This window comes from Diprion similis, chromosome 5 (genome assembly GCF_021155765.1).
Source record: "Diprion similis isolate iyDipSimi1 chromosome 5, iyDipSimi1.1, whole genome shotgun sequence".
In the NCBI taxonomy this organism is placed as follows: domain Eukaryota; kingdom Metazoa; phylum Arthropoda; class Insecta; order Hymenoptera; family Diprionidae; genus Diprion; species Diprion similis.
The window spans coordinates 985333-1000955 of NC_060109.1; the positions used below are offsets into that span (position 1 = coordinate 985333).

Below are 15623 nucleotides of genomic sequence, written 5' to 3' on the forward strand. Positions count from 1 at the left end.
AAGAATGGTTGTTACGGATTTCAGTTTTGATCTTTTTTTTCCGTGTACTTATTAATGGAAAAAGATTTCATCTGCCTGACACACGAACTTTTGCCTTTATATTTTCAAGTGTTTGATTTCGATTGAATTATGCAAGTTTTGACCAAATTTAGAGCAAATGGTGAGAAGACAAAAATTGTACGCCCTTTTGTCACTAAGATCGCATTTTTCTTGGTTACAATCTTATGCCTAATTAATAATAATATGCTATCTATTTGACCTATATTGCGAACCTATGGATATAGCTTTTCTCCTAGTTAAACGTTTACTTTTTTTGAAAATAAAATTGTACATAGTACATAGTATCGTTACGTTATACAGTGAGAGAATATCTTAGGATATGTATTTGAAATTTTAATTAACAATCTGCGACTGTTTCAGAGAACGTCCTCCAGTTTGACAAAGTCTGTATCACTGAAAAATTTTATAAAATGTTTTAAAAATTGAGAATTTGGAATGCAGTTAAATCTAATATGCTTTATTCATATTTGAAGTTAAACGAGCAATGATCAACGAAATTTATTTACACGGTATGATGGACATAATTCATTATAGAATGCATGCCGTTTATTATGTATCCAATACATTAACAAGCTTGTTTCTCACTTGTGTTACTGTACTTCTGTACGGTGATTGTAAGACGGATCACGTAAATACCTTTCCGCATATTTAAGGCCGTGATCTCCGCCGTTGCTGTACTCTGAATATAACGGTCCATCTAATAAAGACAATTTAAACTTTGGTAGGAAGTATATCCAGGCCTTTGTCAATTCTCCAACCTGGAATGTTTCGAATTTGAATTTTCAAATTCCTGATACACTGACACGTATAGATTCAAGTATAGATAAAGTGTAAATTACCTCTTCAAACTTCGATGATCCCTGCTTGTATTTAGACTCTGGAATAAGGTGAACTTCGTCCTCAACCCGCGTATAGAACGTCGGGTGTTCTTCGAGCTCGTCCAAATGTTTTAACATGTTTGAATCGACGTCGTATATTTCCCCTGTGACATGCTGCGAAGAAAAAATGGATAATTTCAAGTATTTGATGACGCACATACTTATGCCGATCGTTATCAGCAAAATATTGGATCAAGATAGCTAAGACTTTTAGGGATTGATTATTGTACTTACATTACCAACATTAGGTTGTTTTAACAAGAAAGGAACATTGTATTTAGTTGCAATAACCAGAGGATACTTTGCGACTGTTCTTCCAATCCCGATGAACTTCGCATAACCGTTGCTTTTAGTTTCGATCAGTTTATGGTTTGGCTCACCGCGTTTAAGCGTCCCGTATAAAAATACACGCTGCAGCGGGCTTTTGAACAAATTTTCGTACATTTTACGTTCTCTGTTCACATGCCGCTAATGCCGGAACGCTGATGTAAGAACTTCTAAAGCCTGCTAATTTTATCAGTTATCTATTAATGGAAACAAGGAACGTAATTTTAAATCAAAGCGTAACAGATCTCGATAAAAAATAACATCACTTTGAAATCAATTCCCAAGTTTTTACAATTTTACATAACCTCTGATCTGTCACACGAAGAGATTTTATCATCATATTGAAGTTAGTAACTTTATCGTGACGTTTCATGCTGAGGATTGGAAAAACCGTTATTTCGCGATTTTTGACCTGTCGAAAATTCAAAAATACTGAATATTCGTGGTAAGATAACGTTACTAACTTCAACCTGGTATTTTACCGCAATTCGTAAGTTCTAACCTTGGTTTTCGTTTCTAACTGTCAGCCGAAGTGGAATATTTCTGTTTTGACAGGTTATACTTGACTACGTTATTGGCGTTCGATTTTCGAACGTCATTCATTCGTTCGTTTTTTGTTTCGCGCTTACGTCACATTACTGATAAATACAATAATAAGGAAGGAGGGAATTTGAATCTAGTAAACAACGGTATCTAATAGTTGCGTCGTATTTATTGAACGTCTAAAGACATACAACAACGAATTGCATTATAAAGATGTGATAAGTCTTTCAGTTGGTTCTTTTAATATCCATTTATCCCAGGGCATACGGAGAAGTGCTAGCAGTGGTGAGGGTGTAGCTACCGCTTGCTCTGCAAAACAATTTTTAGTTGAATATAATTCGTTAGCGAAAATTGTCTTATTTATGAATATATAATTTATAAACATAATCTATACTAATAATATAAATGTCTAATGAATCAATTTTTCACAGATGCCTATCAGATCATGAGATTCTCCGTCATCTTGTCGATACTTACTGCGTGCTGAGGTACTCGCCACCCATGTATACTGTTGATTTCGTCGTAAAAGCTTCCACACTGCCAGAACGGGTCGCAGTAGCTGGGAAACCGGTCGGATTTATGATAGACTCAGCAAAGAAGTAGTAAGCACGTGAGTGAGCGCATGATCCTGTAAAGAATAAAGAAATTTAAGGGGCTATACCAGTGTGACACTTTCAAAAAATCGCCTTTTTTTTTTTGGCTTATTCGATAGTTTATGTCTTCAAAAATATCCTGTGAAAGCGGCAACGTCGTATCTTGAATAGTTTTTGAATGACAGCGTTCTAAAAAGCGACCGTTCGCAGGTATAAACCGCTTCACTTGCCTATAGGCGGAGTTATCTAGAAACTTTAACTGCGTTTTTCTCGAAACGACATTTTTCAAAATTGCTGACATCGTAACTCAAAGAGAAATTGACCGATCGACTTCAAAATTAAACTGAGTATTTTTTAGTATATTTACTATACAATGACGTACGATCTTTTTGATTGGTTGAAAATTGTCAATTTGGCATTAAAAAAACGACCATTTTCTTCCTCTAAAACACGACACTTTTTTCAGAACTACGCCATTTTGTTAATTTTTGATATTTTTCAAAAATCTTAGGTCATTGTATAGGAAATACCTTCAACTTCGATGACCTTTTTGAATTTTTTTGTTTCGGCTACTCATTCGGCCGGAATCATGTCAGCAGTTGGGGAACTTTTTTTTTGGCACCTCCGAAGACACCACATAACTCCGTTATTTTTCAATATTTTTGTAAAAAAAAAATCTTAAAATATACCTGAAAATATACTTTATTATTTTCAAAAAAATTCAAAACATTCTATCGAGTACTTTCTTTTAAAAAAAATTCCTGAAAATCGCCTAATTTTTCATGGGTTACACTGGTATAGCCCCCTTAATCCAAATCGTTGTTTACTCTCAGAGTATAAGAATATGGCCGATCCCTCGTCGCAGCGTAAAATCCATGATTAGAAACCTTTCTGATATAACTTATTTTGTATTGCAACTAACTTCAGTTCTATTTCACTTACCAACCACGTCAAGGCCGCATCCTGGCTGACTGCTGCCACCGTTAGGGTAGAAATCACTGTCACCAGCAGCCCGAGATAGTCCAAGAAGTCCAGCGTTTGTGTGAATTACCTGAACGTGATCGGCGTCGCTTGGATGAATTCCACTGCCAGCACCGGCGCTGTCGAATCCGGGAAGAGCCGGGTCGAGAGCTGGACAAGCAGATAAAGTACACATCTGTTGAGGTCGGAGGTAAGGGAACATTGACTGTTTGTGATTCTCTTTGAACTAACCGATAACGCTCTGAATATCTCCGCTGGCGCCTTGAGCAGCAATACCAGCGATATGACCACCGAGAGAGTGGCCGACTATTTTTGTGTCACTGAATTGAAGACCAGCATTTTCGTTGAGGAAGTTCAGGAACGATGATATTTGGCCAGCAACATTCCTGACGTTGCCAGCGGCAAGAAGGTAATTTTCACTTGCTATGCTGCTCCAGTCTACGACAATCACGTTGTAGTCTCCGGCGGTCAGATAAGCTGTGGAATTTAAGGGAATTGGTAAACTGAGTAATCGCAGGAGATAATTATGGGCAAAAATATTGCCAGGTGATATTACATACCGTCACGAACTACTACACAGGCGTCTGAAAACTCGCTGGAACGCCATCCATGAGTTACTATTCTGGTTGGACGAGAACTAAGGAAGTTGCTGCTGGTAACCGTCGCTATTGAGTTGAGAGTCAAAATTTGGGCCGAGGCAGGGTTGTTTCTATGATAAAACATTTGGATGAATTATTAGTCCTGTACCCTGTATTTCACATCTCTGGGTACGAAAATGTCACAAAACTGAATCAGTGTATTATCGAAATTGAGAAAATGGGACTGAAATACAGACCGTGTGTACAAGTTGAAGGCGATAGTGTCGACGTTGCGTGCAAAGACGGCATCGACATCTTCGACACGTTCCTGCAAGTCGATTAGGTGAGGAACGCCGTTTCCATCAGGGAAATACATGTAATCGTGTTCATGTTCCAGCTCATTCCCATGATGGGCTGCTCAAAAAAAAAAAGGTGATGTTAGTATGATCATAGTTTCGGTTACGCTTCTTTGACCAACCACGGAAAATTTTCAACACAGTGCAGAATAGTTGAAATAGTGAATTATATATCTAATGAGTGGAATTTCACCTGACGCCACGATGGCGAGAGTAGCGAGCAGAAATAGCTTCATCCTGAAATTCAGAGCACCGAATATTACTCGTCTTTCTATTCTAAAATTGGTATTTATATAGCAATCTGTGACAATGATTAATTTATTATCAACGTGAAACAAGCTAAATCTCAGATTTTATCACATAATTACCTTTATACCAGTGTGGTTGAATTATCGGATCATGAGATGCAATCTATTATTATTGATTGTAATTGCTTGCTTTCAGTCATTATCGCAATTAGCAAAATTTTACAACTTCTAATCAATTTCTTGATAGTTTTTCATCTCAGAATAAAGAGTGCACTTGAAATTTTAACTGTGAAGTCGACGCTTAAAATATAACTTGATGGTTTTGAAAATTTCTCTATAATTCTCAACAGAAATCAAGTACAAGTGTAATATATTCCATCAAATTCGCAAATTTTCAATAAAGACATGAGACAGGATTTCGAGATGTAATTCAGGATCAATAATAATCGTCCAGTACAGGTTTTGCGTTTATTAGGTTTCAAAAATGTACAATCGAAAATTCCAATTCAACAGAATGTGGTAACCACCGATTTGTAAAATTTCATCTAGCCTAGTGCAAATGGAGAGCTGCTGGCAGTGGTGAGAGTGAAGCTACCTCTGGCGCTGCAAAAGAAAAACGTATTGAGAAAAGTTATGAAATTTGAACTGAGAAATCACATTACGCAACTGGAAATGTGCATTTTCGAAAATTATGAAATCTTAGAGGGTGAATTTTCATTCTAACAGACACAATGTCAACTTGTTTACAGACGCTTACACTGCTGATAGGCTTCTCATGGTATTATCCATTATACTCACTGTGTACTGAGAGTTCGGCCACCCATAAACACCGTGGACTTGAAGATGAAAGCTTCAAGATCCTGAGACCGGGTTACGGTAGCTGGGAAACCAGTCGGGTTCAGAATAGACTCGGCGAAGAAGTAATAAGCGCGAGAGTGAGCGCAGGCTCCTGAAAGAAGAATGTAGAAATTTGAATGCAACTTCGATTTCAAATCGTGCCGATATATCACATTTGACATCGTGAGACAAAGTGCATAGAATACACTCATAATTGGGTAAAAAATTCTTCCGCACTTACCGAACAAGTCGAGGCCACATCCTGGTTGACTTCTGCCTCCGTTGGGATAGAAGTCGCTGTCGCCGGCAGCCCTGGAGAGCCCCAGAAAACCAGCATTGGTGTGAATCACCTGAACGTGGTCAGCATCACTCTCATGAATTCCGCTACCAGCGCCGGCGTTGTTAAATCCAGGTAGAGCTGGATCAAGAGCTGGAAGAATCAGTCTTTGAAATAGGGGAATTCAATTGATTTGGCGTATCAAACGTGGTTTGTTATTCTGACCGATAACAGCTTGGATGTTTCCGCTGGCACCCTGAGCAGCAATACCGACGATGTGACCGCCAAGAGAGTGGCCGATTAGTTTTGTGGTGCCAAAGTTGAGACCAGCACTTCTGTTGAGGAAGTCCAAAAACGCCGATATTCTTCCACCGACGCTTCCAACACTACCTGAAGCAGTATTGTACGCAGTACCTGCGATGCTGCTCCAGTCCACAACGATTACATTGTAGTCTCCGGCGGTCAGGTAGGCTGTAAAACGAGACAATAACAGTTTGGATGCAAAGTTTTTTGCACAAATTCAGGTGATAATCGTTGAAACCAGAACACATAAGATCATTTTTACCATCTCGTATAACAACGCAGGCGTCTGATCTCTGATTAGAGTTCCATCCGTGAGTAACAAATCTGGTCGGGCGAGAACTGAGGAAGTTACTGCCGGTTACAGAGGCTATTGAGTTGAGAGTCAAGATTTGGGCGGTTCCTGGATTGTTCCTGTTGTAAATATGGTTGAAACAATAATTAACTTTGAATTGAAAGAAACGAGTCAAGCTGTTGAAGATTTGAACAATGAGACACATTGGACACTGACCGTGTGTACAGATTGAAGGTGATGGTATTAACGTTGCGTGTAACATCAGAGGACAGATCCTCCGGTTTCGCCTTCAAGTCGATCAGATGAAGCTCCCCTTTCCCATCCGGAAAATACATGTAGTCATGTTCAGGCTCGGCCACTGCCCTAGCATGAGCTGTGAAATAAATTGACGGTGAGGACGATTTCAACAAACAGAGACCATCAGCGAACATGGAATTTCTGTTATTGACATCTATTACTACTTCGTATCAATTTTAAAAAGGAAAATTTGTATTTTATAATGGTAAATACGCAAAAGGCAGTTATTTAGTAAAAGTTGAGCAGTGAAAGAAGGAATTGAACTATACCTGAGGCCACAACAGCAAGAGAGACCAACAACAGCAGCTTCATCTTCGAATTGAAACTTTCGAAAGAATGGCGCTGTATTAATTGTACAAACCGTATTTATAGCGTGAACCAAAGATGTAATTATTTTGTTATTGCGTTGCAATCAATTAAAAATTTAGAGCTGATATGCTTTTGGACATCAGATCAATCATTTCTCTTCGGTTTGCTTCTAAAGGTATTCATCTGGAACGTTTAATACGTGCCTATCTATCTACCAAATCATATATCTATCAAATTTTCAATTCGTCACTATCTAATTCATCACTTTGTAGTTATTTTTCCCATTCCAAAACACAATTTCAATGTTCATTTCCTGCAGCTCATTGAAAATGGGAATAAAAGCGAAAAAAGTCTTTCAGAAAGCATTGTAACTCGCTTGAAAATTCTATCCGCTATCTTTTCATGACATTAGACTCCATTTGGCAAACTTTGGAATAAAGGTAGATGAATTTGTATATACTGAAAATGTCAGAACCACCCTTTCAAATTTGATCAAACAACATGCAACAGTCTTTCTCCATTTAAACGTCAACGATGCATCAAATTTGAATATTTGGCATTATAGTCTCCGATCATGAGATTTCCTGGTCGTTTCTACAGCGGAAAAATCAGAGTTGGATCAATTACAGAATATTAATCTGTTTTAACGTTTTCAGACTATCAATTCCTCTTTCATGTGATTTCGACTGATATCTGATAGTTGATAAAAAGAACTAACGCTACCATTTTATACTTGGATGATTGATTAATACGCCATCAATTTATCAATATGTGCATCTGCAATCAGTGATCCGATTCTCCGCTCGTACATACATGACTAGGTTTGTTTGTGCTACAAAAAGCCAGGATTGAGCAAACTAAAACAATCCAATTTTTGTTAGGATCTGTTGGTTTGTTTTTTCTCCTACAACTGCTGGTACTTTCATTTTTCATACCTGTATAAAAAACCTTTCAGCAAGTGGTACAGATTTAATCACAATTCGTTTCAAATATCACACTAAATTCTAAAATTCTTATCATCGTTGCACCCCTGCGATGTAAGTATTATCCAATCCATGTATCTGTATCAATTACTTATCAGAAATTGATTTCTGTTATGTTGATGGTGATTTAGCGTGTCATACCGAAACAAGACATTATGAAATTACCAATTGGTTTTACTATACTCGTAATCATCGCAATCAATCAAAAAATTCGACTAATCAAATATAAAATCTGTGATATCAAATAAAACACGCGATCACGTGCCCATAGATAAATATTAATCCTATGAAGAAAGTGAAAGAAATTTGATGGTATCGAATAAGTTGATGAAGCTGGAAAATAACTGTTTTTTTCATTGTTTTTCTTATTTATTTCACATAAACTGTTAAAAATTCCATGATGTGTACACTATTATTTTGAAAAGTTTCAGAATCATTGCAGCTATCGAGCTAAAATAAGACAAGACTTTTCTTTTTCAGGTATTCCTGCCAGCCAATACAGTTCTTCACGCTGAAATCATCATGACACTTGAAGCGGCGAATGAAATATTTCGCACAAACAATCACTTGTGCAGATTTTCGAGTGATGGAAGATTTTTGGCATTCGCGTTTCAGGGCAATTTAGTGATAAAAAATACTGGAACCTTTGATACATTTCTCTCGTTTCCATTCGTCGATATCATAGAGGTAAACTGCTAAGCTCTGGGATTAATACTGACACAATTTGAATCAAGTAAGAAATTTGATTAAAGCACACATGATTATTTTTTTCTCAGTACATCGAGTGGTCTCCTGATAGCGAATACATTTTATGCGCTACCTTCAAAAAAGCCATTATTCAAGTATTTTCGATCTGTTATCCGGACTGGAGATGCAAGCTAACGGAGGGTAGCTCTGGTTTAGAACAGGTCACCTGGACACCGGACAGTCGGCATATTATCACTACTGGAGATTTTAACGTGAGAATAATTTTACAGTCTTTTTTTTTTTTTTACTAATTTTAAGAACAACCAAGTATGAATTTTTTCTTTCGTTGGAAAAATGGTGTGCAATGGACGGTTTTTGTAAAGAATTCTGCATTCTTTTATAGATACAAATATCTATATGGTCCTTGGAGAATAGATCTGTTACTTATATACAGAACATCAAGTCGTCGTTTAGCAAAGTTCTACATTTTAGTCCTGATGGAAAGAGGTTGGCCCTCGTTTTAAATAACGGGGAGAGTAATGTTGCTCTATACAAAACAAATAATTGGAAGATAAGTAGGGTGAGTATGTTTTTATTCTAAAATAAACAGAGAAACGTTTTTTTAGTATCAGAGACTATTTACTGATTGGAATCTCATTCTGTGGAAAAGAATTCATAATATATGTACATAAATAGATTTTATTTATTTCTTCACGACATTTCAACATGTTACAACAGCGAGAGATCTTTAAATCTGAGGTCGTGAATTTTAACTGTATTGTCGGAGCCGCAGCTGGCGAGTTGTAGAATTTCACTTTGTGATATATCTATACATGGTCTAAACGAAAGTCTCTTCACAGTAAGATGATGGGCGTGAGACGAGTTCAAGGTCAAGTATTTCCTAAACACTTGAGAGCTTCCTTTGAATATGATTTTTTGTATCTCAATATCGCCGCTCTCAAAACCAACAGCCAAAACGTAAGAATCTCGTGCAACGTTGACTGGAGCGAAAGCGAGCGCAGTTATCGACGCATCTTTTACTTCCATACTGGTAATCGGAAGATACTCCTTAGTCTTGAATTCTGCAGGACACCAAATTCCGATTTTTCCGTCTCTCGATCCCGTCGCAAAGTACTTCGAATCGTTCGACCACGCGCAGCACCAAATAATTCTGCTGTGAAGACTGTCTCGTTTTGAACTAGCGGCGCTCAAATTATACTGATTTTTATCACAGGTGAAGAGGGACCATCTCCTGTCCCTAGAAACGGATAAAAGGTACTCGTTATTCGGGGAGAACGCAAGCTGTGTCACGGTCAGTTGATGCGCCATCAGTTTCTGTTGAATTTTCCATGTCGCCGTGTCCCACAGAATGATGGCGGCATGTTCGGCGGACGAGGATTTACAGCAAGTTGCCAGGAGAGTCCCATCATGTCTTCCAGCCATCGAAAACACCTCGTATCCATGACCGTACAGCTTCTGTAACTCCGGCCAGAGCGTGTGCTGTATCAGCTCCTCCTCAGTTGGCGGTTTACCAAAATCCAAATCCCTCGAATTTCCAACATACAAATTCTCCCCGGGAGCAACTTCGCCGTCGAAAACTGCCTTATTTGTGAGTCCAAGAGCTGGAACAGAGGCGCTTTCAGGCATGGAGCCAGCAAAATCGTCAGCGTTGGACAGCTTCTTCAGATAATTAACAAACGTCGCAGGAGCGGTGAAAGTTCTAACGACCTTTTCTTCAGCTCCGGATGCGAATATATAGGGTGTCAGCATTGCCAAACAGGACATATCGAATCCGTGCACTTGGGGTCGTCCGATTTCGTGCCAAGTTTCACCCGCCTCATCTTTCCATGGTGTGTGAGCTCTTGTAGTTTGATCGGCGCTTGTCGTCAACAAAAACCTCCCTTTGGGGTCCCAGCAGAGATCAACGACATCTAAGAAGTGTCCGCCAGGCGCTGATCTCGCCGCCCAATTTCTGCTCTTCTCAGAATATTCCCAGATGTGAAACGAGCCTAGATATCCATGCGCCAGCAGCGAACTTCCTCGTGGGCCAAATTTACAACCATAAAAGCCGAGCGAATTCCCGCCGACGTCTCCCACTCTGACGGACTCCAACCATATTCCAGAACTCGAGTCAGGCTCCCAAAGTATCATCGTTTTGTCGAGGGAAGAGGAGAGCAATTTCATCGGCTGGCGTCGCCTCTTTTCTTCAAATTCTGGAGGGTGCCAATGCACCCCGTAAACCCAACCCTCGTGGCTTATCAAAATCGACTCAAGGGCAACGGTGTACTCTTTGTCATCAGCTAAAAATATTTCCTTCTTCTGTCGCAGCTCGTTGCTCTGAACTTCATCCTCGGTCTGCACAGATATACGCCACAGACGTATCATGCTGTCCTGAGAGCCGCTGGCCAATAGCACATCGCCGTCGTTGTCGAAGGTGAAATCCAAACATCGCACCCAGTCTTCGTGCCCGGCGAGACTCTGGACCTTCACAAATGTAGTCTCTCCATCATTACCTAGGCGCCGACAGAACAGCTGAATCGTCGAGTCTTCAACTGCGATTGCAAGGAGCGGTGTATTCGACTCGGGCAAGAACCAGAGAGCCGATTCGATGGGTAATTTTCTAGAAAATTCAACGATTTGGAGGCAGCTTGCCTCGTCTCCAGTCTCGCCTCTCTCCCAGAGCTTTATCTGACCGTCCGTGTTGCCTGTGCATATCAGCAGTCTGGAATTCGACTCGTTGAGATATTGTGCGCTTGCTATTCTCACAGCGCTTGTGTCTTTCAGCGTAGTCGCTGGCCTGTAAGTGAGCCCAAATTTCGACCAGATTATGGTTGTGCCATCCGTTGATCCAGATATCAGCTCCGTCTCTGGTTCGCCATTTCTTCGCCTTATCCAACGTACAACCGTCACTTGATTGCTGTGTTTGTGCAGCGTCAGTAAGACCTTGCCGGTTTTCGACGCTTGGCGGTCGTAAATCGCTACCGCATTTCGGGCTCCGTAACAAAGCAAATCGTTATTTCCCCAATCCGCCGAATGTGGCGATCGATTACACGCGCAGCTTATGTATGAGGTTTTCACCGTTTCGCCGATTTCGTGTTTCTTCATCTCGTTCTTTTGTCAGTAATTATTCTCATCAATACTTATCAGCATATCGACGACGGCATTCGAGCACGTGTTTGATTATTGCTCTGCTGTCATTGATGGAGGCGGCCATTTTGTTTCGAACAACGCCATCTTTGAACGAAAATCTGCAATTACAGGCCATTTTAAATCTCGCGCCATGTTTTGAATATTATTCGAAATTTGAAATAATTTCAATTTTATTTTGTATAATTTATTTCAGAAATTGATATGCGAACGTTTGAAGAGCATCGATGGCATATCATGGTCCCCAAATAGCGATTTACTTTGCATTTGGTCCTCTGACGTTATCGATTCTAAATTATTAATTTTTTCAACCGCTTCGGAGAGTCTTGTCGGTTCATACGTACCTGACGAAGAATTTAAAGATTGTGAATACACCAAAAATGAATTTGCCAGAAAGCTAAAGGGCATTAACAGGGTGAAATGGATCACTGGTGGACAATTATTAGCTGTTGCAGGACACGGCGAATTGGTAATAGAAAGCTAGAGACTGTAATAAAATTCCGCCGCTACGCCATGACAGTGATAATGTCACTTAAGAATTATATTTACTGCAATTTGCTTTACCTTTTTCAGGTTGTTCTGTTGAATTATTTGACCTGGAAGCCTTTGTTGTTGCTTTACCACGACCCAATAATACGGGAGAATAACTATCGTACTAAAGTGTACAAAGAATGTGTTATGCAAGTTAAGGATTCCAACAAGCAACCTTCGCTGCACAATCGGCACATCAGTACGTCTATTAAATAAAATAAAATATGTTGCAGAACACACTGTTGAAAGTTAGTTGGCACTTCAATATTTTGTACGTACAGATAATATATCACTGAAATTTTTTTTACAGTGGAAGAGGTGATTGCACGACCTATAAGTCTCCCGGTAGTGAAAAGAGACTTAATTAGCGGAAATTCAGTGCCTGAAATAGATATTCTTGAGTTCAGCGCTTGTGGCAGATACTTGGCTACGAGACATCAGGCGTATCCCACGACATTGTGGATCTGGAACATACTGTCGGACACCACTGACTATCTCATATTGCATAACGCGATAACTAGTAAGCTAGAAATATTGCTGCCTGCTATCACGTGTGCAACAGTATATTTTTACAATATATCTCATGTTCAGAGAAAATTTTTCGATAGAAAGTGTAGTGCTAAATTTTTTAATTTTCAGGTGTACTATGGAATCCCACAGGTACTAGTTTACTAGCATTTACCGAGAGTTCGAACATTTTCGAATGGTCACCCGATTCTGCCGCTTGTGTACCGACGCCTAAAGGAATATCAGTTGCCGACGCTCGATGGCATCCGCACGGCAAAATCGCAGTTCTGTGCGGTTATAACAAGGCTGCTATCTATCTCACGCAATCTTGCGATTAATTTTAATAATTCATTTCATTCTGTTCGTTATTTGGCGTCTATGGCTTATTCACAATCTCATCAAAAATATCTATCTAAAAAGGCTATTCTACGTTTTTTTACCGTCTTCGATTTTCAAATCTAATCAAAGTCGTTCAACAAAGAAAATGGTACAGGGGTTTGCATTTAATATTCGAATGTAATTATGATCTCATTGTTCGGTATTGCAGAACTCGGTATAACAAATGTTCAAGATATTATCCCGCAATTTTTTATAATTCCAATCTCCAGAAGCGATGATTTGAACAATAAAATTCCAAAAATAAATTTTGTTCCGTTGACTAACAGTCAAAATCAGCGGCTTCGCCAATATGCGAATCTCACCGCGTTGCGGCATTTGTGCAGTGACGAATGCACAGGTCGTTACTCTTTGTTGATCATTGTGGCGTTGACTAAAGATTCATTATATTTCGAGCTGAAAGTATATTATACTGTATTACATGTACTACTGGAGGTAGTTTCGCGCAAGTTTCGCGTATACACACGGAGAGAAAAATCAAGCTTTGAAACGATGAACTTTCATGCTTTCGGACCTTGTAATTTGTACATGCTTTTAAAGCATGAATTTCACGAGTTTAACCGGTGAATTCATCGTTTAAAAGCAAGACTCTATTCACGGGTTAGAAGGAGGTGATCCATGCGTTAGCCGCATGGACTTTGTGGTCCGAAAGCATGGAGTCTATCGTTCAAACGCTCGGAATGATTCAAGCCTCCAAACCATGAACTCCGCCGCTTGAAACTGTGAATCTCGAGCGTTCCCCCTCCCTGCTCTAGCGGCTTATTAACACTCGAGACCAAGAGATTCACAGTTTAGAACCGTGAAAGTCTTGCTTTCGGACCGTGAGCTACTGCAAGCTTCTGCCCGGTGGTATTCATGGTCCTAAACGACAAGGTTCTTGCTGCAAAAGCATGAGTTTCATGCGTTTCGAGCAGAACACATTCCAAGCTTTAGAAGGTTGAATTCATCCTTTAAAAGGATGGTCTTTCCAAGCCTTCAAAGCTTGAGATGTTTCCATCGTTTCAAAGCTTAATTTTTCTCTCCGTGCAGAAAGTCTAGCGCAGAAATGTAAGAGAGAAAAAGGTATATGTTGGTTATAATCTGTTTCTCTCGCTCTACACGTGATTGGCTAATACGTTTTCGCTCAGCCAATCAAATGCAGAGTGAGAGAGATGGAGTAATACTAAAATACGTCTCTCTCTCTCTCTTATCATCTCGTCTGAATTTTTCGCGAGGTCGATTGTATGTGTAGCTCCCTTCAGTAGTATATGCTCCAAGATTCCGAACCTAGTCATAAGTGGTCACAACGACCGGCCATCATCAGAATCAGCTGAGCAGCCTGTGATGGCGGATAGATTTCTCTACATCTGTGTTATGATTCTAATTTCCACCTGTCATGCTTGTTATTTACCGAGCCGAATAAATGCGTTCCGTTTCGCAAAAGTAATGGAGTATGCTACGAGCGGATAAGTTTATTGTCTCGCGGTGAAAACAACAAACCTTACTTATTTTCTCCGATGTCCAGCCATTGGTAAAATTGTTTTAATGTTGAACCTATTGCAACTTTCGGACGATTAACGTTTTAATAATTTGTTCAGTTTTCTCGAAAGCTTACCTGAATTTCATTGTCAAGTGTCAGGTGGACTAGACACAAATAAACGAACAAAGACAGTATAAAATGCAGTCGCTCGCACTTGATACGCGATTAAAATAGCTACTAGTTGTTTTGAAGGTTATGTGCCAAGTATAGTTATACCGTTGTTCTAAATATAATAATACACGGTTAATTATAATACCTTTAAACAGAATAAAACACCGCGAAGGTCGGAGGTGCGGGTTTCTATTGTGTTTGTCCCGCCAGCTTGACTGTCGAAGAAGATAAGGTGAGGCTTTCTTTTGTTATTTTTCTTAAACTCCTACAATTGTAAAATCAAAGTCGTGATTTTTCACAGAGAAGACATCGTGAATCGATAGTGAAATGTGGAGGTACTGTCATCAGGAGGAGAGGATCTCAGATCTGTTCAATGATCTGATACAAGAATGCAAGTGTGCGGCGCCAGGAGCGCGGCTCTCGTATGGCCTGCGAAATCATCTGGAAAAGTATCAGTCGAAGATACGGAAGAATATAGTATGCCGGCAGAAGGATGGATGTGCGCCGTTGTTTATCGCCTGCAGGAGAGGCAACGTAGAGATAGTCGAGTATCTGATAACTGTTTGCAAAGCTGACATTGAACAGCGTGGCCTGTACGAAGTACCTGATGACAGATCTGTTCATTGCGTAACTCCTTTGTGGTGCGCTGCCGTTTCTGGTAGGTTGCGGGTCATCGAATGTCTCGTCTCCCATGGGGCAGAGATCGACGCTGTTTCCGATACTGGTTCAACGCCTGTTAGGTCGGCCTGCTTCATGACACACCCACGTAATTTATAAAATTTCAAGAAATCGTTTTATATAGATACACAGAGAGAAAAATCAAGCTTTGAAACAATGGAAGCATCTCAAGCTTTGAAGGCTTG

At 39.7% G+C, this 15623-nt stretch overlaps 6 protein-coding genes and 1 long non-coding RNA gene across 13 annotated transcripts in view; 2 read left to right on the top strand and 5 right to left on the bottom strand.

The window, feature by feature from the left end:
• LOC124406360 lies at window positions 1–14815 on the bottom strand. The gene is made up of 3 exons (XR_006929211.1): window positions 14804–14815; window positions 13175–13177; window positions 1–228 (listed from the first exon to the last, which is right to left on the bottom strand). It is a non-coding gene; the product is annotated as an uncharacterized LOC124406360 (long non-coding RNA).
• On the bottom strand, window positions 315–1855 carry LOC124406358 (putative gamma-glutamylcyclotransferase CG2811). Of its 4 annotated transcripts, none has more exons than XM_046881751.1 (5): window positions 1748–1853; window positions 1173–1445; window positions 900–1052; window positions 646–818; window positions 315–453 (listed from the first exon to the last, which is right to left on the bottom strand). In XM_046881751.1, exons 2-4 carry the CDS (start codon window positions 1380–1382, stop codon window positions 651–653), a joined length of 531 nt encoding a protein of 176 aa, XP_046737707.1. In that variant the 5' UTR covers window positions 1383–1445; window positions 1748–1853; the 3' UTR covers window positions 315–453; window positions 646–650. The 4 variants fall into 4 exon arrangements, with proteins under 4 accessions (XP_046737707.1, XP_046737711.1, XP_046737708.1 ...); XM_046881755.1 differs by having other exon boundaries at window positions 318–453; window positions 697–818; window positions 1748–1855; XM_046881752.1 differs by having other exon boundaries at window positions 405–453; window positions 604–818.
• Window positions 1962–4609, bottom strand: LOC124406346 (pancreatic triacylglycerol lipase-like). Its single transcript, XM_046881739.1, has 7 exons — window positions 4510–4609; window positions 4218–4374; window positions 3943–4091; window positions 3614–3859; window positions 3344–3532; window positions 2286–2436; window positions 1962–2117 (listed from the first exon to the last, which is right to left on the bottom strand). The coding sequence occupies exons 1-7, from the start codon at window positions 4550–4552 to the stop codon at window positions 2060–2062; spliced, it is 993 nt and encodes a 330-aa protein (XP_046737695.1). The 5' UTR covers window positions 4553–4609; the 3' UTR covers window positions 1962–2059.
• On the top strand, window positions 3435–13106 carry LOC124406341 (WD repeat-containing protein WRAP73-like). The gene is made up of 8 exons (XM_046881734.1): window positions 3435–3572; window positions 8343–8549; window positions 8639–8821; window positions 8953–9129; window positions 11893–12165; window positions 12270–12426; window positions 12538–12747; window positions 12867–13106. The coding sequence occupies exons 2-8, from the start codon at window positions 8385–8387 to the stop codon at window positions 13070–13072; spliced, it is 1371 nt and encodes a 456-aa protein (XP_046737690.1). The 5' UTR covers window positions 3435–3572; window positions 8343–8384; the 3' UTR covers window positions 13073–13106.
• On the bottom strand, window positions 5017–6972 carry LOC124406347 (pancreatic triacylglycerol lipase-like). The gene is made up of 7 exons (XM_046881740.1): window positions 6840–6972; window positions 6490–6646; window positions 6244–6392; window positions 5904–6149; window positions 5643–5831; window positions 5363–5513; window positions 5017–5167 (listed from the first exon to the last, which is right to left on the bottom strand). The coding sequence occupies exons 1-7, from the start codon at window positions 6880–6882 to the stop codon at window positions 5110–5112; spliced, it is 993 nt and encodes a 330-aa protein (XP_046737696.1). The 5' UTR covers window positions 6883–6972; the 3' UTR covers window positions 5017–5109.
• Window positions 8928–11773, bottom strand: LOC124406335 (probable elongator complex protein 2). Its single transcript, XM_046881723.1, has 2 exons — window positions 9257–11773; window positions 8928–9096 (listed from the first exon to the last, which is right to left on the bottom strand). Exon 1 carries the CDS (start codon window positions 11652–11654, stop codon window positions 9279–9281), a length of 2376 nt encoding a protein of 791 aa, XP_046737679.1. The 5' UTR covers window positions 11655–11773; the 3' UTR covers window positions 8928–9096; window positions 9257–9278.
• The window catches only part of LOC124406339 (protein fem-1 homolog C), a 20981-nt gene continuing 19784 nt past the window's right edge, over window positions 14427–15623 (top strand). The window contains exons 1-3 of one of the 4 annotated variants that reach the window (XM_046881732.1): window positions 14427–14552; window positions 14916–14992; window positions 15062–15526. In XM_046881732.1, coding sequence (XP_046737688.1) covers window positions 15088–15526 — 439 coding nt within the window. In that variant the 5' untranslated portion in view covers window positions 14427–14552; window positions 14916–14992; window positions 15062–15087. Of the gene's footprint in view, window positions 14553–14600; window positions 14993–15045; window positions 15527–15623 lie in introns of those variants that run through there. The other 3 variants (XM_046881730.1, XR_006929209.1, XM_046881729.1) reach the window with 3 other exon arrangements.